This window comes from Carcharhinus amblyrhynchos, unplaced genomic scaffold (assembly GCF_965287045.1).
Source record: "Carcharhinus amblyrhynchos unplaced genomic scaffold, sCarAmb.v2.hapA chromosome_208, whole genome shotgun sequence".
NCBI lineage: Eukaryota > Metazoa > Chordata > Chondrichthyes > Carcharhiniformes > Carcharhinidae > Carcharhinus > Carcharhinus amblyrhynchos.
In genome coordinates, this window is record NW_027649948.1 from 26,250 (window position 1) to 51,291 (window position 25,042).

The 25,042-nt window shown below is 48.3% G+C and overlaps 1 protein-coding gene across 1 annotated transcript in view; it reads left to right on the forward strand.

Moving 5' to 3' along the window:
* Positions 1 to 18,519, forward strand: part of LOC145338877 (sodium-dependent neutral amino acid transporter SLC6A17-like) — a gene marked incomplete at its 5' end in the record, with an annotated part of 44,078 nt that extends 25,559 nt beyond the window's left edge. Inside the window, 3 exons of the mRNA XM_080183279.1 lie at positions 7,058 to 7,217; positions 15,591 to 15,753; positions 16,728 to 18,519. Of these exons, the coding sequence (XP_080039405.1) occupies positions 7,058 to 7,217; positions 15,591 to 15,753; positions 16,728 to 17,093 (689 nt within the window). The remainder of the gene's footprint in view (positions 1 to 7,057; positions 7,218 to 15,590; positions 15,754 to 16,727) is intronic.
* Between the last annotated feature and the right edge of the window lie 6,523 nt (positions 18,520 to 25,042).

Consider the following 25,042-nt stretch of genomic DNA (forward strand, 5'->3'; position numbering starts at 1 on the left):
GACCCTTTCCAAGGCCAACGCATCCTTCCTTAGATACGGGGCACAAAACTGCTCACAATCCTCCAAATGAGGTCTGAGCAGACCTTTGTACAGCCTCACAAGTCCATCCTGCAGAAGTACAAGCTTCCACCTTCCCTTTTACACAGATATTCCGGAATGCCATGTCAGTGAGGATGGGATGTGCGTGAAGACTTCTCTTCCAGTTAGTCCAGGAATTGGAACTGAACCCGTAATCTTCTGCCTCGTTCAGGAGGGCTAACAACTGAACCATGAGTGAGACAGAGTGAAGTTCCCTCTGTCCTGCCCAATCAGAACACAAGGGCATCAGAAATAGGAACAGTTCTGGAACAATGATTGTGAATGCTCAGCCATCGTCATGATGAGTGGCGAACAGGCTCGAAGAGCCAAATGGCCTCCTCCTGCTCCGATCTTCTATGTTTCTATGTAATATGAAACCACTTGGCCCATCGAGCCTGCTCCAACATTCAGTATGACCACATCTGATTCTGGGTTTCAATTTCCTACCCACTCTTTGGACTGTGAAGGAAACTGGAGCACCCGGAGGAAACCCACACAGATATGGGGAGAACATGCAAACTCCTCACAGACAGTCATCCGAGGTCGGAATTGAACCCAGGTTCCTGGCACTGTGAGGCAGCAGTGCTAACCACTGTGTCAGCGTGCTAATCCAGATATATGTGAAGTGATGTATTTTAGAGGATCAAATTTAGGTGAGAATTATGCTGTAATTGGCAGAAACTTTAGGAATATTAACATACAGAGGGAGCTGGGCGTGCAAGTCCACAGTTCCCTAAAAGTGGCAACAAAGGTGACCAAAGTGATTAAGAAGACACCTGGCATGCTTGCCTTCATCAGCCGGGGGACTGAGTACAAGAGCTGGGAAATCATGTTGCAGCTACATAGAACATTCCAGCGCAGTACAGGCCCTTCAGCCCTCGATGTTGCGCCGACCAGTGGAACCGATCTAATTTGCGGCAGACTGAAAAGATTGAGTATGTGGATGTTAAGAAAGAGGATGTGTTGGAACTTTTAAATTCTAAGAAGATAGATAAATAAAGAACAAAGAACAAAATCAGCCCGGGAAACAGGCCCTTCGGCCCAACAAGCCCGCGCCGCCATCTCAACACCACCAGTCCCCCTCTCCCCCCACGACCCCTGTCTAATGTTTTATGGCCATCCAGATTGAGGGAAACTGATTTAGGGACAATTTATTCCTGCCAATCAGCCTAACAGCACATCCCCGGGGTGTGGGAGGAAACCGGAGCACCCGGAGAAAACCCACGCAAGCACGGGGAGAATGCGCAAACTCCCACAGACACCGGCCCAAATCCATGTGTCTGCACAGCAAACAGTGATAGTCACTGAGCTGTCGTCTTGCCCAGTATCTGGTCCAGTTTAGGCACACACTAATGACATGAAGCACTAGGCCAATCTCGAACAACCAAGAGCAGTCCCAGTACGACCCATCGCGTGTATGCCCCTCGTTGGACACGAGGTGGACCGACTTAAAACCTGTGAATGAAAAGTGAAAAACATTATTATCATACCATATCCATTTACATTACCAGGGACGCCCCAATGCTAATGAACCTTATTTAAAAGGTTCTCCTATATCCACCCATCTCCAACTCAGTCATGTGCCTGTCTAAGTTACTCTTAAAGGACTCTAGCGTGTTTGCCTCCACCACTTTACTTGGCAGAGCATTCCATACCCCCACTACCCTCTGTGTGAAAAACCTCCCTCTAATATCTGTGTTGTACCTCTCCCCCCTCACCTTAAGTCCATGGCCCCTTGTCCTACGTGTCTCTATCATAGGAAATAGCTTACCTCTGTTTACTCTATCTATACCCTTCATAATCTTATATACCTCTATTAGATCCCCCCTCAGTCGGCGTCTTTCAAGGGAAAAGAGCCCCAATTTCTTCAATCTTTCCTCATACCCCAGTCCTTCCATACCAGGCAACATCCTGGTAAACCTCCTCTGCACTCTCTCCAGAGTATCCACATCCTTCCGGTAGTAAGGTGACCAGAACTGGACACAGTACTCTAAATGCGGCCTAATCAACGTTCTGTACAACTGCAACATTAGACTCCAGCTCTTATATTCTATACCCCTTCCTATAAAGGCTAACATACCATAGGCTTTCTTCACCACACTCTCCACTTGCACTGCCACCTTCAAAGACTTGTGCACTTGGACCCCCAGGTCTTGCTGCGATTCTATACTCCTTACGGGCTTACCCTTTATCATATAACTTCCCCCTACATTATTCTGGCCAAAATGCATCACCTCACATTTATCCGGATTAAACTCCATTTGCCACGTATCTGACCAATCAACCAGCCTATCAATATCCCGTTGTATTGCCAGACACTGCTCCTCACTGCCCGCCAATCCAGCCATCTTGGTGTCATCAGCAAATTTGCTGATCACACCACTTACTCTGGGACCGGGTGGGATGTACCCCAGGTTACTGTGGGAGGTGAGGGAAGTGATTGCAGAGCTCCTGGCGATGATCTTTGCGTCGTCAATGGAGACAGGAGAGGTTCCGGAGGATTGCGGACGTGGTTCCTATTTTCAAGAAAGGGAACAGGGATAGCCCGGGAAATTACCGACTGGTGAGTCTGACCTCAGTGGTTGGTAAGTTGACGGAGAGGCTTCTGAGGGACAGGATTTATGAGCATTTGGAGAAGTTTAGAATGATCAGAAATAGTCAACATGGTTTTGTCAAGGGCAGATCATGCCTTACAAGCCTAGTTGAGTTCTTTGAGAATGTGACTGAGCACATTGACGAAGGAAGAGCGGTGGATGTGGTGTACATGGACTTCAGCAAGGCGTTTGATAAGGTCCCCCATGCAAGACTTCTTGAGAAGGTGAGAGGGCATGGGATCCAGGGGGCTTTGGCCTTGTGGATCCAGAACTGGCTTGCCTGCAGAAGGCAGAGAGTGGTTGTGATGGGTCTTTTTCTGCATGGAGGTCGGTCACCAGTGGAGTGCCCCAGGGATCTGTTCTAGGGCCCTTGCTGTTTGTCATTTTCATAAATGACCTGGATGAGGAAGTGGAGGGATGGGTTAGTAAGTTCGCAGACGATACGAAGGTTGGTGGTGTTGTGGATAGTCTGGAGGGATGTCAGAAGTTGCAGCGAGACATAGATAGGATGCAAGACTGGGCAGAGAAGTGGCAGATGGACTTCAACGCAGATAAATGTGTAGTGGTCCATTTTGGCAGGTCCAATGGGATGAATGAATACAATATCAAGGGTAGGACTCTTAGCTGTGTTGAAGAGCAGAAGGATCTTGGGGTCCGGGTCCATAGGACTCTTAAATCAGCCTCGCAGGTGGAGGATGTGGTCAAGAAGGCGTAGGGTGTACTGGCCTTCGTTAATTGAGGGATTGAGTTTAGGAGTCAGGAGATAATGCTGCAACTTTATAAGACCCTTGTCTGACCCCACTTGGAGTACTGTGCGCAGTTCTGGTCGCCTCACTACAGGAAGGATGTGGAAGCTATTGAGAGGGTGCAGAGGAGATTTACAAGGATGTTGCCTGGATTGGGAGGCATGCCTTATGAAGATAGGTTGAGGGAGCTGGGACTCTTCTCCCTGGAGAGATGAAGGTTGAGAGGCGACCTGATAGAGGTTTATAAAGTGTTGAGAGGAATAGATAGGGTGGATTCTCGGAGGCTATTTCCCAGGGCTGAAATGGTCACTACGAGAGGACACAGATTTAAGGTGCAGGGAAGCAAGTACAGAGGAGATGTTAGGGGTAAGTTTTTCACTCAGAGGGTGGTGAGTGAGTGGAATCGGCTGCCGTCGGTGATGGTGGTGGAGGCGAACTCGCTGGGGTCTTTTAAAAGTCTTCTGGATGAGTATATGGGATCTAATGGGATTGGGAGTTACAGATTGTTCTGTGGCTTGGTAGGTATAGATGTGATCAGTGCAACTTGTGGGCCGAAGGGCCTGTTTGTGCTGTAGTGTTCTATGTTCTATGACCCTCTAACCTAAACTATTCCAATGTTATCCATATGCCTATCCACTGACCATTTGAACGCCCTTAAAGTTGGCGAGTCCACAACTGCTGCAGGCAGGGCATTCCACACCCTTACTACCCTCTGAGTAAAGAACCTACCTCTGACATCCGTCCTATAATTACCACCCCTTAATTTAAAGCTATGTCCCCTCGTGTTAGCCATCACCATCTGAGGTAAAAGGCTCTCTCTGTCCACCCTATCTAACCCTCTGATCATCTTGTATGCCTCAATTAGGTCACCTCTTAACCTTCTTCTTTCTAACGAAAACAACCTCAAGTCCCTCAGCCTTTCCTCATAAGACCTTCCCACCATACCAGGCAACATCCTGGTAAACCTCCTCTGCACCCTTTCCAATGCCTCCACATCTTTCTTATAATGTGGCGACCAGAACTGTACGCAATACAGTTGCAACATGACCTCACGGCTCCGAAATTCAGTCCCTCTACCAATAAAAGCTAACACACCGTACGCCTTCTTAACAACCTTATCAACCTGGGTGCCAACTTTCAGGGATCTATGCACATGTACACCGAGATGTCTCTGCTCGTCAAAACTACTAAGAGTCCTTCCATTAGCCCTATATTCTGTACTCCTGTTACTCTTACCAAAGTGAATCACCTCACACTTTTCCGTATTAAACTCCATTTGCCACCTCTCAGCCCAGCTCTGCAGCTTATCTATGTCCCTCTTCAAACTGTAACATCCATCCTCACTGTCTACAACTCCTCCGACTTTGGTGTCATCAGCAAATTTACTCACCCATCCTTCTACACTCTCATCTAGGTCATTTATAAAAATGAATGACCTAGATGAACCTTGGTTAGGCCACATCTGGGGTATTGAGTGCAGTCCTGGCCACCACACTACCTGATGGACCTGGGAGCTTTGGAGAAAGTGCAAAGAAGGTTCACCAGGATGTTGCCTGGTCTCGAAGGTGTTGGGTATAAGGAGCAGTTGAATAAACTAGGATTGTTTTCACTGAAAAGACAGAGGCTGAGGAAAGACCTGATAGACGTCTACAGAATTATGAGAGGCGTAAACAGGGTGGATAGTCAGAGGTTTTTCCCCAGGGTGGAAATGTCAGTTAAAAAGGGGCATAGTTTCAAGATGAGAGGGAGAAAGTTGAAAGGAAATGTGTGGGTGAAGTTTTTCACACAGAGAGTAGTGGGTGCCTGAAACACGCTGCCAGAGGAGGTGGTGGAAGCAGGCACATTCGCAACATTTAAGAGGCATCTGGATGGGTACCTGAATAGGGAGGGAATAGAGGATATGGATCGAGTAAGGGCAGAAGGGTTTTTAAAATTTAGTTAAGGCATCATGATAGGCACAGGCTTGGAGAGCTGAAGGGTTTGTTCCTGTGCTATACTGTTCTTTGTTCTTTGAGGATGTAGGTTCTAGATTCCCCGGCCAGTGGCAATAACTTTCACATTCTAAAATAAAAGCAAAATACTGTGGAATCCTGAAATAAATACAGAAATGCTGGAAAAACTCAGCAGGTCTGGAAGCATCAGTAGAGAGGGAAACATGGGCTGAATTTTCCAGCCCTCATGTGACAGATCTTATTGTGATAGATCAGACAAGTTAACCTGGACTGGAAGCTCCCAGTGGCAGGAGGGTCTGGGAAATCCCACCCAGAGTTAACATTTTGTGACAGTGCTGTCCTTTGTTCCACTATTAACACCTGCTTTAGTCTTTAGTACTATCATTGCCACTCTCTTTGTCTTGTGTCCATATAAATCTGTCATTTAATCTTTCCTGACCTCTAACCCAGTCCTGACCTTTTGTTTTGCTCCACCTGCCCTCCCCCCCCCCCACCCTTTTTAAGCAGCATTAAATCATCACATTTCTGATTCTCTCCGTTTCCAATCGAGAGTCATGTTAGACTTGAAACATTATCTCTGTTTCTCTCACTGTAAACTCAGCAGGTCTGGCAGTTTCCGTGGAAACATAGAACATAGAACACTACAGCACAAACAGGCCCTTCAGCCCACAAGTTGCGCTGATCATATCCATACCTACCAGGCCTGTCTATAACCCTCAATCTCATTAAATCCCATGTACTCATCCAGAAGTCTCTTAAAAGACCCCAGCGAGTTTGCCTCCACCACTAGCGACCGTGGTGAAAGAGCAACAAGTTAATGTTTTGAGTCCAATGTGAAGCCTCTTTGGAACCTGAGCTGCAGAGCTCCAATATCCACAGCATTTATCTCTTATTCCCTTCAGAATCTTGTCTTTTTAAAATTTATTCATGGGACCTGGGTGTCGCTGGCTGGCCAACACTGATTGCCCATCCCTAGTTACCCCTTGAGAAGGTGGTGATGAGCTGCCTTCCTGAATTGCTGCAGTCCCCGTGCTGTGGGTTGACCCACAATGCCATTAGGGAGGGAATTCCAGGATTTTGATCCAGTGACTGTGACCCAATGAGGTCACCTTTCATTGTTCTAAATCTCAGAGAATATAGGACATCAGATGCTCCTGGGGGAGGTTCAGCATGGGGCTTGTGTAGAAGATAATTAGGGATGCGCAATAAATGCTGGCCCAGCCAGTAATCCACATCCCGTGAGAGAATAATGATGGAATCATTTGACTCTCATCAATTGGATTACCTCCACATCATACTTTAGTTCTGTTCAGGATGTTTAAAGTTTATTTATTAGTCACAAGTAGGCTTACATTAACACTGCAATGAAGTTACTGTGAAAATCCCCTAGTCGCCACACTCTGGTGCCTGTTCGGGTTACACTGAGGGAGAATTTAGCATGGCCTATGCACCTAACCTGCACATCTTTGGGACTGGATGGTAAAATTTTGTAAAGTTGCTATAATAAACTAACCTCACAATGCGCTGTGATGACGATGGATTGTGAGAGGTGCAGTGAGAATGTGAGTGAAACAAAGACTGTCACATCCTGGAACTATCCATGTCGAAAAAGGGTTCTGGTGAATATTTCTGATTGCTTTTAGTTTCCACGCTCTGAAACCCTGACTCATTTCCTCTCTTCCCACAGTTGGCTGCACAATTATCGCTTTCTCTGTCGGACTCATTTTTGTCCAACGATCCGGAAACTACTTTGTCACAATGTTCGATGACTATTCTGCCACGTTACCCCTCACAGTTGTGGTCATTTTGGAAAACATCTCTGTTTCGTGGGTTTATGGGACAAAAAAGTAAGTTTCTTCTGACCCTTGAACCTGGATGTGTCGTGTATAGATGAACAAAGACAGATCCCAGGATGTCCATCTGATTAATGCCATTATTCACGTTAAACCCATTATTCTGTCTGGCCTTTCCACACGGTACAACCCTCATCCCAATTCCCTTAATTCCAAGGAACGTCGGAGCAGGAAGAGGCGTTTCAGCCACTTGAGCCTCTTCTGCCATTTTATGAGATTATGGCTCATCCTTGACCAAAGCAGAATACAGGGAGCTAGGAAGAAAGTTAAAAAATTGGACCTCAAAAGTAGTGATCTCAGGATTACTACCGGTGCCATGTGCCAGTCAGAATAGGAATGACAGGATTTATCGGATAAATATGTGGTTGAAGAGAAGGTGTCAGGGGAGGGTTTCAGATTCCTGGGGCTTTGGGACCAATTCTTGGGGAGGTGGGACTTGTACAAATTGGATGAGTTATCCTTGGGCAGGACTGGCACTGATGACCTAGGGGGACTGTTCACTAGAGCGGTTGGGGAGGGTTTAAACTAACATGCCAGGGGGATGAGAACCAATGTGAGGAATCAGAAGGAGGAGCAAGGACAAAACAAAAGGTAGGAAAGGGAATAATAAACTTTAAAAGTAGGGAAGTCATGTTGGAGTTGGAGAACTTTGGTGAGGCCACAGCTGGAGTACTGCGCGCAGTTCTGGTCACCAATTATAGGAAGGCTGTGATTGTACTGGAGGGGGTGCCGAGGAGGAGGTTCGCCAGGACACTGCCGGGGATGGGACATTAAAGTTACAAAGAGAGGTTGGATAGGCTTGGGTTGTTTTCGCTGGGGCAGAGAAGACTGAGAGGCAACCTAATCAAGGTGTATAAGATAATGAGAGACATGGACAGTGTGGATAAGGAGCAGCTGTTCCCCTTAGTTGAAGAGTCAGTCACATGGGCACATAGGGTTTGAGTAAAGCAGTGAGGATGTCTTGCTGCAGTTACACAGGGCCTTGGTGAGGCCACACCTTGAGTACTGTGCGCAGTTTTGGTTTCCTAGTCTGAGGAAGGACATTCTTGCTATTGAGGGAGTCCAGCGAAGGTTCACCAGACTGATTCCTGGAATGGCAGGACTGACATATGAAGAGAGACAGAATCAGCTGGGCTTGTACTCACTGGAATGTAGAAGAACGAGAGGGAATCTCCTAGGAACATATAAAATCCTGATGAGATTGGACAGGTTAGATGTGGGAAGAATGTTCCTGATGTTGGGGAAGTCCAGAACTAGGGGTCACAGTCTAAGAATAAGGGGTAAGTCATTCAGGATTGAGATGAGGAAGAACTTCTTCACTCAGAGAGTTGTGAACCTGTGGAATTCTCTCCCACAGAGAGATGTTGGGGGCCGGTTGATTAGATATCTTCAAGAGGGAGCTGGATGTGGCCCTTGTGGCCAAAGGGATCAAGGGGTCTGGAGAGAAAGGGTATGCTCACCTGGGGTGCCATGGTGGCAAGTGGTTAGCACTGGTGCCTCACAGTGCCAGGGATCTGGATTTGATTCCTGGCTTGGGTTATTGTCTGAGTGGAGTTTGCACATTCTCCTTGTGTCTGTATGGGTTTCTTCCAGGTGCTCCGGTTTGCTCCCACAGTCCGAAAGATGTGCAGGTTAGGTGCATTGACATGAACAGGTGCTGGAGTGTGGCGACAAAGAGATTTTCACAGTAACTTCATTGCAGTGTTAATGTAAGCCTACTTGTGACATTAATAAACTTCAACTTTAGAAAATGGGAGTGGAATACTGTAAGTGTATGATCAGCTATGATCATACTGAATGGTAGTGTAGGCTCAAAGAGCCAAAGGGCCTCTCCTGCACCTATTTTCTGTGTTTTAAGAACATAAGAACATAAGAACATAAGAAATAGGAGCAGGAGTAGGCCATCTAGCCCTTCGAGCCTGCCCCGCCATTCAATAAGATCATAGCTGATCTGTCGTGGCTCAGTTCCACATTCCCGCCCTCTCCCCATAACCCTTAATCCCCTCTCTCATCAAAAACCCATCAACCCGCGTCTTAAAAATATTTAGAGAGGCAGCCTCCACCACTTCAACGGGCAGAGAATTCCAGAGATTCACCACCCTTTGAGTGAAGAAGTTCCTCCTCAACTCCGTTCTAAACCGCCCCCCTTTTATCTTGAGGCTGTGCCCCCTAGTCCTACTGCCTTTTTTGAGCGGGAAGAGTCTCTCCACCTCTATCCTATCCATCCCATTCATCATCTTATACGTCTCAATGAGATCTCCCCTCATTCTTCGAAACTCTAACGAGTACAAGCCTAGTTTATTCAGCCTCTCCTCATATCTCAACCCCCTCAACTCCGGTATCCGCCTAGTAAACCTCCTCTGCACTCCCTCCAAGGCCAAAATATCTTTGCGCAGGTACGGCGCCCAAAACTGCACACAGTACTCCAGCTGCGGCCTCACCAATGCCCTATACAGCTGCAGCAAGACCTCCCTACTTTTATATTCAATCCCCCTCGCTATGAAGGCCAGCATCCCATTCGCCTTCCTGACCACCTGCTGCACCCGCAGGCTGGGTTTTTGCGACTCATGCACAAGGACCCCGAGGCCCCTCTGCACCGTCGCCTGCTGCAGTTTTTCGCCACGTAAGTAATAATCCTTCCTACCATTATTCCTACCAAAGTGGACCACGTCCCACTTGCCAACATTAAATTCCATTTGCCATTTCCTGGCCCATTCGCCCAGCCTATCTAGATAGGCTATATAGTTTATATAGTTTTCTATATAGTTTTCTATATGTTCAAGGTAAGGGGTGGGAAGTTTGGGGGGCTGAGAGGAAAAGATTTTTACCCAGAGCATGGTGAGGGTCTGCAGTGTGCTGCCTGGGAGGGTGGTGGAGGTGGGATCCCTCACATTCTTTAAAAAGTACCTCGATGAGCACTTGGCACATCATAACCTTTCGGGCAATGGGCTAAGTGTTGGTTATAGAGTCATGGAGGTTTACAGCATGGAAACAGACCCTTTGGCCCAACTTGTCCAAGCCGCCCCCTTTTTTTAAAAGACCCCTAAGCTGATCCCAACTTCCTGCTTTTGGCCCATATCCCTCTATATCCAACTTACCCATGTAACTGTCTAAATGCTTTTTAAAATACCAGCCTCTACTACTATCTCTGGTAGCTTGTTCCAATCATTCACCACCCTCTGTGTGAAAAAATTGCCCCTCTTTTGTATCTCTCCCCTCTCACCTTAAACCTATGCCCTCTAGACTTCCCTACCTTTGGGGAAAGATCTTGACTATCTAGCTGATCTGTGCCCCTCATTATTTTATAGACCTCTATAAGATCACCCCTCAGCCTCCTACGCTCCAGAGAAAAACATCCCAGTCTATTCAACATCTCCTTATAATTCAATCCATCAAGTCCCAGTAGCATCCTAGTAAATCTTTTCTGCACTCTTGCAGAGCTGGGCCGAGAGGTGGCGGATGGAGTTTAATGCAGAGAAATGTGAGGTAATTCACTTTGGTAGGAATAACAGATGTGTTGAGTATAGGGCTAACGGGAAGACTTTGAATAGTGTGGAGGAGCAGAGGGATCTAGGTGTATGTGTACATAGATCCCTGAAAGTTGGGAATCAAGTAGATAAGGTTGTTAAGAAGGCATACAGTGTCTTGGCGTTTATTGGTAGGGGGTTTGAATTTAGGAGTCGTAGCGTTATGTTGCAACTGTACACAACTCTGGTGCGGCCGCACTTGGAGTATTGTGTGCAGTTCTGGTCCCCACATTACAGGAAGGATGTGGAGGCTTTGGAGAGGGTGCAGAGGAGGTTTACCAGGATGTTGCCTGGTATGGAGGGGAGATCCTATGAGGAGAGGCTGAGGGATTTGGGGTTGTTTTCGCTGGAAAGAAGGCGGCTAAGAGGGGATCTTATTGAAACATATAAGATGATTAGAGGTTTGGATAAGGTGGATAGTGATAGCCTTTTTCCTCTGATGGAAAAATCTAGCACGAGGGGGCATGGCTTTAAACTAAGGGGGGGTAGTTATAGGACGGATGTCAGGGGTAGGTTCTTTACCCAGAGGGTGGTGAGGGATTGGAATGCCCTGCCTGCTGCAGTTGTAAATGCGCCTAGTTTGGGGGCGTTTAAGAGGTCTGTAGACAGGTTTATGGACGAAAAGGGATTGGTTTAGGTTAGTGGGTCATTGTTGTTGTTTTTTTTTAACTGGTCGGCGCAACATCGTGGGCCGAAGGGCCTGTTCTGCGCTGTTATGTTCTATGTTCTATGTTCTTTTCTAGTTTAATAATATCCTTTCTTTAATAGGGTGATAGAATTGCACACAGTATTCCAAGCCTGGCCTTACCAATGTCTTGTACAACTTCAACAATGAAACCAAGCATGCCGAATGCCTTCTTCACCACTCTGTCCACCTGTGACTCCACTTTCAAGGAGCTATGAACATGTACCCCTAGATCTCTTTGTTCTGTAACTCTCACCAACATCCTACCATCTCCCCGACCATTAACTGAGTAAGTCCTGCCCTGGCTCAATCGACCAAGGAGCTATGAACCTGTACCCCTAGATCTCTTTGTTCTGTAACTCTCCCCAGTGCCCTACCATTAACTGAGTAAGTCCTGCCCTGGTTCAGTCTATCAAAATGCATCACCTCGCATTTGTCTAAATTAAACTCCATCAGCCATTCGTCAGCCCACTGGCCCAATTGATCAAGATCCCGTTGCAATTGGAGATAACTTTCTTCACTGTCCACTATGCCACCAAATCTTGGTGTCATCTGCAAACTTATGAACCATGCCTCCTATATTCTCATCTCAATCATTAATATAAATGACAAATAACAGTGGGCCCAGCACTGATCCCTGAGACACACCGCTGGTCACAGGCCTCCAGTTTGAAAAATAACTCTCTACAACCACCCTCTGGCTTCTGTCAAGAAGCCAATTTTGTATCCATTTAGATAGCTCACCCTGGATCCTGTAAGATTTAACTTTATGCAACAACCTACCATGTGGTACCTTGCCAAAGGCCTTGCTAAAGTTCGTATAGACAACATCAACTGCACCCCTCATCTACCTTCTTGGTTACTCCTTCAAAAAACTCAATCAAATTTGTGAGACATGATTTTCCACTCACAAAGCCATGCTGACTGTCCCTAATCAGTCCTTGTGTCTCAAAATCCTTCCAACAATTTACCCACCATAGATGTGAGGCTCACTGGCCTGTAGTTCCCAGGCTTTTCCCTGCAGCCCTTTTTAAACAAAGACACAACATTTGCCATTCTCCAATCTTCAGGCACCTCACCTGTGAGTATCGATGATTCAAATATCTCGGCTAGGGGAGTTGCAATTTCCTCTCTAGCCTCCCACAACATCCTGGATTACTATTTACCATCACTATTTCCCCAAGTTCTCTAACATCCATGCTTTTCTCAACAGTAAATACTGATGAGAAGTATTCATTTAGGATCTCACCCATCTCTTGTAGATCTGCATATCGATGACCTTGTCAATCCTTAAGAGGCCCTATTTTCTCCCTTGTTACTCTTGCTCCTTAAGTATCTGTAGAAGCTCTTTGGATTCTCCTTTGCCTTATCTGCCAAAACAATTTTGTGTCCCCTTTTTGCCCTCCTGATTTCTCTCTTAACTCTACTCCTACACCCTCTATACTCTTCAAGGGATTCACTTGATCCTAGCTGCCTATACACGTCATGTGCCTCTTTCTTCTTCTTGACCAGGCCTCAATATCTCAAGTGATCTTGGGTTCCTGACTTCTGCCAGCCTTGCCCTTCACTTTAAGAGGGATGTGTTTACCCTGAACCCCAGTTAACACATTTTTGAAAGCATATCACTTACCAGACGTCCCTTTGTCTTCCCCCAGACTCCCCCAATTAACTTTTGAAAGTTCCTGCCTGATACCATCAAAATTGGCTTTGCCCCAATTTAGAATTGTAACTTTTGGGCCAGACCTATCATTCTCCATCGCTATCTTAAAACTACTAGAATTATGGTCACTGGTCCCAAAGTGATCCCTCACTAACGCTTCTCTCACCTGCCCTTCCTTATTTCCCAAGAGGAGGACAAGTTTTGCCCCCTCTCTAGTTGGGCCATCCACATACTGAATGAGAAATTCCTCCTGAATACACTCAACAAATTTCCCTCCATCCAAACCCTCTAATACGATGGCTGTCCCAGTCAATGTTGGGAAAATTAAAATCTCTATTACCATCCTATTTTTCTTGGAGCTATCTGGAATCTCCTTACATATTTGCTCCTCAATTTCCCGCTGACTGTTTGGGGGCCTGTAGCACAACCCTATCAAAGTGATCTCCCCCTTCTTGTTTCTCAGTTCTAACCGTACAGACTCAGTGGCCGAACCCTTGGATATATCCCCCCTCAGTATGGCTGTGATGCTTTCTTTAATCAAAAGTCCCCTCCTGTCTTACATCCTGTTCTATTGTTCCTGTAGCATCTGTACCCTGGAACATTGAGCTGCTAGTCCTACCCCCCCCTTAGCCATGTTTCAGTAATTGCTATAATATCCCAGTCCCACCTACCCATCAATGCCCTGAATGTAACCATTGTGTCCTCACATTTCTGTCAGAAATTCTCCTTCATTTACCTCCTTCATTATCCAGGGCTGGGCCCACTGTTATTTGTCATTTATATTAATGATTTGGATGAGAATATAGGGGGCATGGTTCATAAGTTTGCAAGATTTGGTGGCATAGTGGACAGTGAGGCCTTGCCCTTCAGGCCTCTTGCATTGAAATAAATGCAGTTTAATCTGGACATCCCTTGCTCTCTGTCTTGCTTCTATCTGATCCGTCTGGTACTAGGATTACTGACACTGTCTTTACTAATTAATGTGCTCTCTTTAACTTCTGTGCTGTCCTCAAACTTCTCTTCTGTCTCCCTACTACTTTGGATCCCACCCCCCTGCCAAACGAGTTTAAACCCTCCCGAGTGGCTCTAGCAAATCTCCCCTCCAGGATATTAGTCCCCCTCCAGTTCAAATGTAACCCGTCCCCCTTAAACAGATCAGTCCTTCCTCAGAAAAGATCCCAATTATCCAAAAATCTAAATCCCTGCCCCCTGCATCAGCTCTCAAGCCAGGCATTCATCTGCCTAATCCTCCTATTCCTACTCTCACTAGCACAGGGCATGGGTCGTTGTCCTGAAATTACTACCTTCGAGGTCCTGCATGTTAGCCTTCTGCCTAACTCTCTATATTCACATTTCAAGACCTCATCCCTTTTCCTACCTATGTTGTTGATACAACGACCTCTGGCTGCTCACCCTCCCCCTTAACAATGTCCTGCAATCACTCAGAGACGTCCTTGACCCTGGCACCAGGGAGGCAACACATCATCCTGGAGTCTCGATCACAGCCACAGAAACGCCTGTCTGTGCCTCTTAACTACCGAGTCCCCTATTACTACTGCTCGCTTGCTCTGTACCCAACCCTGCTCTACAGCAGAACCAGGTGTGGTGCCATAGGCCTGGCTGCTGCTGGTATCTCCCCCAACAGGCTATCTCCCTCAACAGTATCCAAAATGATATACCTGTTTGAAAGGGGAATAGCCAGAGGAGACTCCTACACTATCTGCTTGCCTCTTCTGGCAGTCACCCATCTACGTAACTGAACTGTGACAACCTCCCTGTAACTAGTGTCTATTACACTCTCTGCCTCCTGTGTGCTCCACAGTGAATCTACCTGATGCTTCCACTGAACAATGCAATCTGTAAGGAGCTGCAACTGGACACACTTCCTGCAGACAAGGTTGTCAGGGAGACTAGATTGCTCCCTAATTTCCCACATCTGGCAGGAGGAGCATACCACTGCCCTAGCTGCTATATTGACCTTTTAAGGTAAAAGAAGTTCAACTCACCTCTTCCTTGTGTGTGTCCCTTCACAGCAGCTCCTCCACAAATTACCTTCTGGCCACAGTGACTGCACTTATGCAAATGTGACCCGCAACCACCAATCACCTTCACCGGTAGGTTAGTTTTTTACTGACAGAGATGCTCAGCTCCGCCCTCTGACCGCTCCCTGCAGACTAGGCCATGGATCCCCTAGGTTAGTATTTTACTCACTGGTAAATGTGATTAGGTGGAAGTTCGGATGTTTCTGGCTTGTCAGTGCAGACTCAATGGGCTGAAGGGCTTCTTCTGCACTGTATGATTCCCTGATTCTAACCGTCCTTATAAGCAGCAGTTTGCAAACGGCTTGGCTAAGTATAACCTTCATTCCAATGTTGGTGCAATATTTAACCTTGTTGGAGACATGTTGTTAAATTCTAACTGCTCGCTTGATAGTGAACAGAGATTGACGCAGTCAGCTGGATATCGTGGTGAGATTTATTGATGTTCTCTTGCAGGTTCATGCAGGAATTGACAGAGATGTTGGGATTCACTCCGTACAGATATTACTATTACACCTGGAAGTATGTCTCCCCTCTGGCCATGGTCATCTTGATGGTGGCCAGCATTATTCAAATGGGTATCACTCCCCCTGGATATAACGCCTGGATAATGGAGGAGGTAAAAGGAGAATTTCTGACAGCAATGTGGGGACCCAATGGTTACATTCAGGGACTACAGTGAGAAGTGATTGGGTGAGACTTTGGATCCCACCCCCCGCCAAACGAGTTTAAACCCTCCCGAGTGGCTCTAGCAAATCTCCCCTCCAGGATATTAGTCCCCCTCCAGTTCAAATGTAACCCGTCCCCCTTAAACAGATCAGTCCTTCCTCAGAAAAGATCCCAATTGATCCAAAAATCTAAATCCCTGCCCCCTGCATCAGCTCTCAAGCCAGGCATTCATCTGCCTAATCCTCCTATTCCTGCTCACACTAGCACAGGGCATGGGTCGTTGTCCTGAAATTACTACCTTCGAGGTCCTGCATGTTAGCCTTCTGCCTAACTCTCTATATTCACATTTCAAGACCTCATCCCTTTTCCTACCTATGTTGTTGATACAACGACCTCTGGCTGCTCACCCTCCCCCTTAACAATGTCCTGCAATCGCTCAGAGACGTCCTTGACCCTGGCACCAGGGAGGCAACACATCATCCTGGAGTCTCGATCACAGCCACAGAAACGCCTGTCTGTGCCTCTTAACTACCGAGTCCCCTATTACTACTGCTCACTTGCTCTGTACCCGACCTGGCTCATATCACACAGATGTTTTGATGGGAGGGAGGTCTGTGAAAGGAGGGGCTGGTCTGTCAGTGAGTGGGAGAGGAAGTTGCTTTGAGAGGTTGTATGGATGGGGCAGCTGAGGGGTGGGGTGGACGCTCAGGGCAGTGTTGGGAGCTGGGTGGTCAGTGAGTTGCTGGTGATATCAGTGGTCAACACCAAGCTTGTAATGGGGCAGGAGAAGCTGCAGGGTCATTGGTTTAGCTTCTGTTTTCGGATGCCACTGAGTTAATGAAGGTTAGTTGGCATTGCCCAGATTCCTGAGATAGTCTAATTGTATATTTGCTTGCTAAATGGAATCTCTTTTTCTCTGTGCAGGCGATGGAGAGGTTCTTGATATTCCCTGGCTGGGCCCTTGGAGTGACCGTTAGTCTGATTGTGCTGGGAATCCTCCCCATTCCCATTGTCTTCATCGTCCGTCACTTCCACCTGGTGTCTGATGGGTCCAACACTTTATCCGTTTCATATAAGCGGGGCCGAATGATGAAAGATATGTCCAATTTGGATGATCATGATGAGACCAGGTTCATTCTGAGTAAGGCTCCCAGTGAGACACCTTCACCAATGCCCATCCATCGCTCCTACAATGGACCTGATAGTAGCTCCCCTCTGGAAATGACTGCTGCAAACGGACGATATGGTATTGGTTATCTTTCAGCTGGCACCCCGGAATCAGAACTGTAAGGTGGAATCAAACGGCAGAGTTAGTACCTAATGCAGTTGTAATATACAGTGAAATATACACTGAATATACACTGTAATATACACTGAAACAATAAGATGTGCAACGATTAATCAGGAATTTTAATTGGAGAAAATAACCTATAACTCAAGCCATGGATTGAAATCAGGTCAATTTGACATTGATCTCCACTGGTTACAGGATTCATGCAAGTTGTGTAAACGAGTTAATGATAGACATGTCCCAGTGTTGGACCAGGAGCAGTGCAGGCACTGCAAATACAATGCTACCAATGGGAATCGCTGTCACAATCTGACTATATATCAGCAGACACTCACTATACCGCCCATGTCAACACTGACACACACATGCGTGTAATAGCACAAATACCACATATACCAGCCTTGTATCAGTGCAGATATTGTATATACTGATATTTTATCCCTACATACACTACATATACTAAACTGGCATTGACACACAAGTATATTAGCCTTGATTCCAGATAATGCTGAAGGTTCCAGCCCTGTAGCAGCAGATCTGAATCGGTAAAGACAAGGCAGACACTCTTCAGAAAATGCAAACCCTGGACCCGATCAGCACAAATATCACATTTGCTGCCCAAATAATCACACACTTGCTACACTTGCCCCAGTTTAGCACAAATATTGAATATATTAGGCTGTATCGGCACATGCCACATATCAACACAGGCACTACATATAACAGCTGTGTGTCAGTATGGGTGCTGTGTGCACCAGCCATGTATCAGTATGGAAGTTCCATTTACTAGCCATGTGTCAGTATAAGTGTCACATGTACTAGCCATGTGTCAGTATGGATGTTGTGTGTACTAGCCATGTGTCAGTACAGATGTTGCATCCATTTGGAATTTGCCTTTGTTTCCATTACTGAGGCTGTATTAATGACCCTATTCATTGTCCAGTAATTGGTTTTTTATGGATTTATTACTAACCCTGATATGTGCAAGTGAGTTGTCATCTCTGTATAAGTGACACAGGCTGTGAGGTCCCCAGCAAGCACACTACTTGGAGGAGAATAATCCCGACATATCATCAACTTAGAATCCAGCAAAGGCTCTCAACCAAAGCACAAAGGCCAGTAGCGGGTGGGCAGATTGAGCAAGTTGTAACCAGAGCAAGCAGTTAAGGACTTTCAATCGAATAAAAGTGATTGAAGTTGCATTTTCCTTGATGATCACTGTTCCCCTGAACCCCGACCTTCATAGAATGCCTACAGTGCGAAACGAGGCCATTCGGCCCATCAAGTCTGCACCAACTCTCTGACAGAGCATCTCACCCAGGCCTATCCCTGTACCCAATGCAGTTACACCACTAATTCCCCCTAATCTACAATTTATCATGGCCAACTCACCAATCATGCACAGCTTTGGACTGTGGGAGGAAACCGGATCAACCAGAGGAAACCCATGCAGACACAGGGAGAACATGCAGACTCCACACAGACAGTGACCCGAGGCCGGAGTTTGACTCAAGGCTGGACTTGAACCCGGGACCCTGGCACTGTGTGGCAGCAGCGCTAACCATTGTGCCATCAGGTCACCTTTGTTCCCCTTTGAATGCTCATTCCTGCCAGTCCACAGCATCAACCTTGCAAATAACCGAGTCAAATAATCAGTCCAACGATTCATTGACTTGGTGATAGTAAGAGCTACAATGTAAATATAGACACATCACCTGAGTCCGAACAGTGTTTTTAATATTCCACAGAGCAAAAGTTCAAATTCCCGATAAAAATTTTGATTTCTGTTTTATAAAAATCTGGGAATAAAAAGCTGATATCAGTAAAAATGACAATAAACCTGCCAGATTGTCATAACAAGAACTAACTGGTTCAGAAATATCCTTTAGGGAAGGAAGTGTGCTGTCCTCACCTGGCGTGGCCAAAATGTGACTTCAGACCCAAACCAGTTACCCTCAGAAACACTCAGTTGGACGGCGTTGACTCAGCAGCAACACTTTCCCCTGTTAGCGATGGATAGGGATTCAGGTTCCACTGCAGAAGACTGAGCTCAAAATCTAACCTGACACTTCAGTGCTGCCGGGGGTGCCACACTCTCAAGGGCACCGCACTGCCGGGGGCCCCGCGCTGCTGAGGGTGCCACACTGCCAGGGGTGCCACACTCTCAAGGGCGCCGCGCTGCCAGGTGTGCCGTGCTGCCGGGGGTGCTGCGCTGCTGGGGGTGCCACAGTCTCAAGGGCGCCGCGCTGCTGGGGGTGCCACAGTCTCAATGGTGCCGCGCTGCCGGGGGTGCTGCGCTGCCGGGGGTGCTGAGCTCTCGAGGGCGCCGCACTGCCTGGGGTGCTGACTGTCAATGGGATGAAAGATCGAACATCTATTCTCTCGTGGATATAAATTGTTCAAACAGGGGGTGTCCTAGAAAACATTTGTTTTTAAAATCATAAACCAGACAGAGTGCTCGATCTTTCATCCATCTGACAGACGGCACCCCCAGCAGCGCAGCGCCCTCGGCAGTGCGGCACCCCCAGCAGCGCAGCGCCCTCGGCAGTGCGGCACCCCCAGCAGCGCAGCGCCCTCGGCAGTGCGGCACCCTCAGCAGCGCAGCGCCCTCGGCAGCGCGGCACCCTCAGCAGTGCAGCGCCCTCGGCAGTGCGGCACCCCCAGCAGCGCAGCGCCCTCGGCAGTGCGGCACCCCCAGCAGCGCAGCGCCCTCGGCAGCACAGCACCCTCAGCAGCGCAGCGCCCTCGGCAGTGCGGCACCCCCAGCAGCGCAGCGCCCTCGGCAGTGCGGCACCCTCAGCAGCGCAGCGCCCTCGGCAGCGCGGCATCTCCGGCAGCGCAGCACTCCTGGCAATGCGGCGCCCCTGGCAGCATGGCGCTGTCATTAGGGTGCTGTCTGTCAGATTAGATTTTGGGGTCAGTCCTATGGTGGAAGCTGAAACTCTGCCCGTTTCCCATATTTGGGATGATCAGTCAGCGATTCCCTTCCAGTTTCGCCTCTGGGAATGAAGGGAAAAACTTGCACCTTTGACCCCTTTACTCCAGTAAGAAGGGATCCAGATCTCTGACCCTCAAACTCCCTTTGGGCTTTTGCATTGCTCGCTGTGGTTCCGTTCTCTGCAGCAACATGTCCCTCTGAGACTTATCACTGTATCAATCAGTCTCAACCACTCCGTTTCTTTCACTCAAACTCTACTCATCTCTCCAGTCAGCCTCTCTTCTGGTCAACTGCCCTCGTCTCCCTCCTTCCCTCCTCTTCACTCCTTCTTCTGTTCTCCTCATTCACCCTCTCTCTGTTCCCCTCATTCACCCTCTCCCTGTGTTCCCGTCACTCACTCTCTCTGTGTTCCCCTCGCTCACTCTCCCTGTGTTCCCCTCGCTCACTCTCTCTCTGTGTTCCCCTCGCTCACTCTCTCTGTGTTCCCCTCGCTCACTCTCCCTGTGTTCCCCTCGCTCACTCTCCCTGTGTTCCCCTCGCTCACTCTCTCTCTGTGTTCCCCTCGCTCACTCTGTGTTCCCCTCGCTCACTCTCCCTGTGTTCCCCTCGCTCACTCTCCCTGTGTTCCCCTTGCTCACTCTCCCTGTGTTCCCCTCGCTCACTCTCCCTGTGTTCCCCTCGCTCACTCTCCCTGTGTTCCCCTCGCTCACTCTCTCTCTGTGTTCCCCTCGCTCACTCTCTCTGTGTTCCCCTTGCTCACTCTCCCTGTGTTCCCCTCGCTCACTCTCCCTGTGTTCCCCTCGCTCACTCTCTCTCTGTGTTCCCCTCGCTCACTCTGTGTTCCCCTCGCTCACTCTCCCTGTGTTCCCCTCGCTCACTCTCTCTGTGTTCCCCTTGCTCACTCTCCCTGTGTTCCCCTCGCTCACTCTCCCTGTGTTCCCCTCGCTCACTCTCTCTGTGTTCCCCTTGCTCACTCTCTCTGTGTTCCCCTCGCTCACTCTCTCTGTGTTCCCCTCGCTCACTCTCCCTGTGTTCCCCTCGCTCACTCTCTCTATGTTCCCCTCGCTCACTCTCTCTGTGTTCCCCTTGCTCACTCTCCCTGTGTTCCCCTCGCTCACTCTCTCTGTGTTCCCCTCGCTCACTCTCCCTGTGTTCCCCTCGCTCACTCTCTCTATGTTCCCCTCGCTCACTCTCCCTGTGTTCCCCTCGCTCACTCTCCCTGTGTTCCCCTCGCTCACTCTCTCTGTGTTCCCCTTGCTCACTCTCTCTGTGTTCCCCTCGCTCACTCTCCGTGTTCCCCTCGCTCACTCTCCCTGTGTTCCCCTCGCTCACACTCTCTGTGTTCCCCTCGCTCACTCCGTGTTCCCCTCGCTCACTCTCCCTGTGTTCCCCTCGCTCACTCTCCCTGTGTTCCCCTCGCTCACTCTGTGTTCCCCTCGCTCACTCTCCCTGTGTTCCCCTCGCTCACTCTGTGTTCCCCTCGCTCACTCTCCCTGTGTTCCCCTCATTCACCCTCTCTCTGTGTTCCCCTCGCTCACTCTCTCTGTGTTCCCCTCGCTCACTCTCTCTGTGTTCCCCTCGCTCACTCTCTCCCTGTGTTCCCCTCGCTCACTCTCCCTGTGTTCCCCTCGCTCACTCTCCCTGTGTTCCCCTCGCTCACTCTCCCTGTGTTCCCCTCGCTCACTCTCCCTGTGTTCCCCTCACTCACTCTCTCTGTGTTCCCCTCGCTCACTCTCCCTGTGTTCCCCTCATTCACCCTCTCTCTGTGTTCCCCTCGCTCACTCTCTGTGTTCCCCTCGCTCACTCTCTCTGTGTTCCCCTCGCTCACTCTCTCTGTGTTCCCCTCGCTCACTCTCTCTGTGTTCCCCTTGCTCACTCTCTCTGTGTTCCCCTCGCTCACTCTCTCTGTGTTCCCCTCGCTCACTCTCTCTGTGTTCCCCTCGCTCACTCTCCCTGTGTTCCCCTTGCTCACTCTCTCTGTGTTCCCCTCGCTCACTCTCTCTGTGTTCCCCTCGCTCACTCTCCCTGTGTTCCCCTCGCTCACTCTCCCTGTGTTCCCCTTGCTCACTCTCTCTGTGTTCCCCTCGCTCACTCTCTCTGTGTTCCCCTCGCTCACTCTCCCTGTGTTCCCCTTGCTCACTCTCTCTGTGTTCCCCTCGCTCACTCTCTCTGTGTTCCCCTCGCTCACTCTCCCTGTGTTCCCCTCGCTCACTCTCCCTGTGTTCCCCTCGCTCACTCTCTCTGTGTTCCCCTCGCTCACACTCTCTATGTTCCCCTCGCTCACTCTCTCTGTGTTCCCCTCGCTCACTCTCCCTGTATTCCCCTCGCTCACTCTCTCTGTGTTCCCCTCGCTCACTCTCCGTGTTCCCCTCATTCACCCTCTCTCAGTGTTCCCCTTGCTCACTCTCCCTGTGTTCCCCTCGCTCACTCTCTGTGTGTTCCCTCGCTCACTCTCTCTATGTTCCCCTCACTCACTCTCCCTGTGTTCCCCTCGCTCACTCTCTCTATGTTCCCCTCACTCACTCTCCCTGTGTTCCCCTCGCTCACTCTCTGTGTTCCCCTCGCTCACTCTCTCTGTGTTCCCCTCGCTCACTCTCTCTGTGTTCCCCTCGCTCACTCTCTCTGTGTTCCCCTCGCTCACTCTCTCTGTGTTCCCCTCGCTCACTCTCTCTATGTTCCCCTCACTCACTCTCCCTGTGTTCCCCTCGCTCACTCTCTCTGTGTTCCCCTCGCTCACTCTCTCTGTGTTCCCTTCGCTCACTCACTCTCTGTTCCCCTCACTCGCTCACTCTCTGTTCCCCTCGCTCACTCTCTGTTCCCCTCGCTCACTCTCTGTTCCCCTCGCTCACTCTCTCTGTGTTCCCTTCACTCACTCACTCTCTGTTCCCCTCGCTCACTCACTCTCTGTTCCCCTCGCTCACTCACTCTCTGTTCCTCTCACTCACCCTCTCTCCCACCACTTTCCCTCCTTTCATTCACCCTCTTAGACTCACTACCTCTTCTAGTTTTTGTTCATCTCCATTCCCTGGGATAAACATCCTGTGGTTCCCATAACGCCTGTAGGTGTGATATTCAGACAGATATGGGGTGATAACCTGCACTCCTGAGTTATGCTGAGTTGGTGCAGCTAAAGTTCCAGCACTCAGAAGCAAATACTGATCAAAATCTGGGTGAAAAATCCTGCACCTCCCTCCCTAACAACACGCTGGGTGTATCTACAGCTCACGGCCTGCCATGGGTTCAGGAAGGCAGCTCACCAGCACCTTCTGAAGGATAATTACTGTTGGGCAATGAATGCTAATCTAAACAGTGACAGCCATATCCCATGAATGAATTTTTAAATCTCTCTAAGGAATAACAAATAGGAGCCAATTAAATCGCTCTTTTCAGTCAGTGTCTAGACCGACATGAATGTGACTGGCTGGGAAAGTGCGACAGGAGGAAGGTGGGACACTGGTTAGCCTGTTGCCTCACAGCTCCAGGGACCCGGGTTCGATTCCCGGCTTATGTCACTGTCTGTGCGGAGTCTGCATGTTCTCCCCGTGTCTGGGTGGGTTTCCTCCAGGTGCTCCAATTTCCTCCCACATGCTGAAAGACGTGTTGGTTAGGTCCATTGATTCGAACAGGTGCTGGACTGTGGCGACTAGGGGAATTTCACAGTAACTTCATTGCAGTGTTAATGTAAGCCTTACTTGTGACTAATAAATACTAAAAAAATCAGAAAAACTGTTCCTGTTTTCAGGAGAAGATGAAATTACTGAGGGTTGGGGTGTTAATGGGATGTGGAGTTCTCTAAGGTGAAACCCTGAGTTGTTTTGGTTTCTTGTAAACTTGGAATGAATTTCCTGTCTCAGGGAATTTATTCCAGGATCAAATCTGATACAAACTGCCATTTCTCAAATCAATGTCCAATTGAATTTCATCCCTCCTTCCACAGAAGGATCCAGCCATTGCTGGGGGAGAGAGAGAGAGACACCCACTCACTGGGCCACACACACTGCATTAACATGCAGCACCAACTTTGTCCTGCAAACTTTCCCAAACTTCCTCCACGTTTAGCAATTGACTTGTTGATGGCAGCTAGTCTGATCATCACTGACCAATCAAACTGCAGTATTAAAGCTCATAAAACAGAGAATTAACAATTCCAACAATTTAGCAGCAAATTTCTGGTGCTGATGTATAATCGTTGCATTGTGTATTATGTTCAGAGATCGACGTAACTCGCATTTAATGTCAGTAGTAAAAGTTCCTGTGTGTGTCATTGGTACTTTAGGTAAATAGTTTGAGTGTATTTGGGGAGGGAATTATTTTTGAGTTTGGTGAATGTCTAGCACACGGTAACGAGCACAGTGCAAACCTCCCTTTGCTATTTCTCTCGACTTAGTGTAGTCAAATCCTGATGTTTTCAGAGATTTCTAGATTTCTGCTTTAAAGTGTTGATAAGTTGTACAGTCGAAGGGTGAGATATAATCATTCATTGCACTTTGTTGTTGCTAGAGGTGCAGTAAAATATCCCAGTGATAGAGCCATAGAGCACAAACTGGGGAGATGCTTCTTGCTGGTTTACTGATTATCCAATCAGTCCCACTCCTCCTCCACTTTCTCCAGAGCCCTACAGATTTTCAGTTTGAAAGTTTCTATTGAATTAGCTAGCAGGTGAAGTCTTTAAACTTTAAGATAACGTTGAAAGCTGGAAATGAGACAAGAAAGGTTTCTTGCAATACCTTCTTACAGCCCTCGGTGGGGTTAGTAGTATTTAGTATGTGGTGTTTTAGGGTATCTACAGATGGTTCCTAGTACTATAGGCAGTTAACCCAGTGCAGTGCTAGTTAACCCAGTGTACAACTAGTTAACTAGTATTTGGAGTCGATTGGCTCAGTTGGATGGTTAGTGATGCAGAGCGATGCCAACAGTTTGGGTTTAATACCCATTCCGTCTGAGGTTATTCATGAAGGCTCTGCCTTCTCAGCCTTACCCCCTCACCTGAGTTGTGGTGACCCTCAGGTT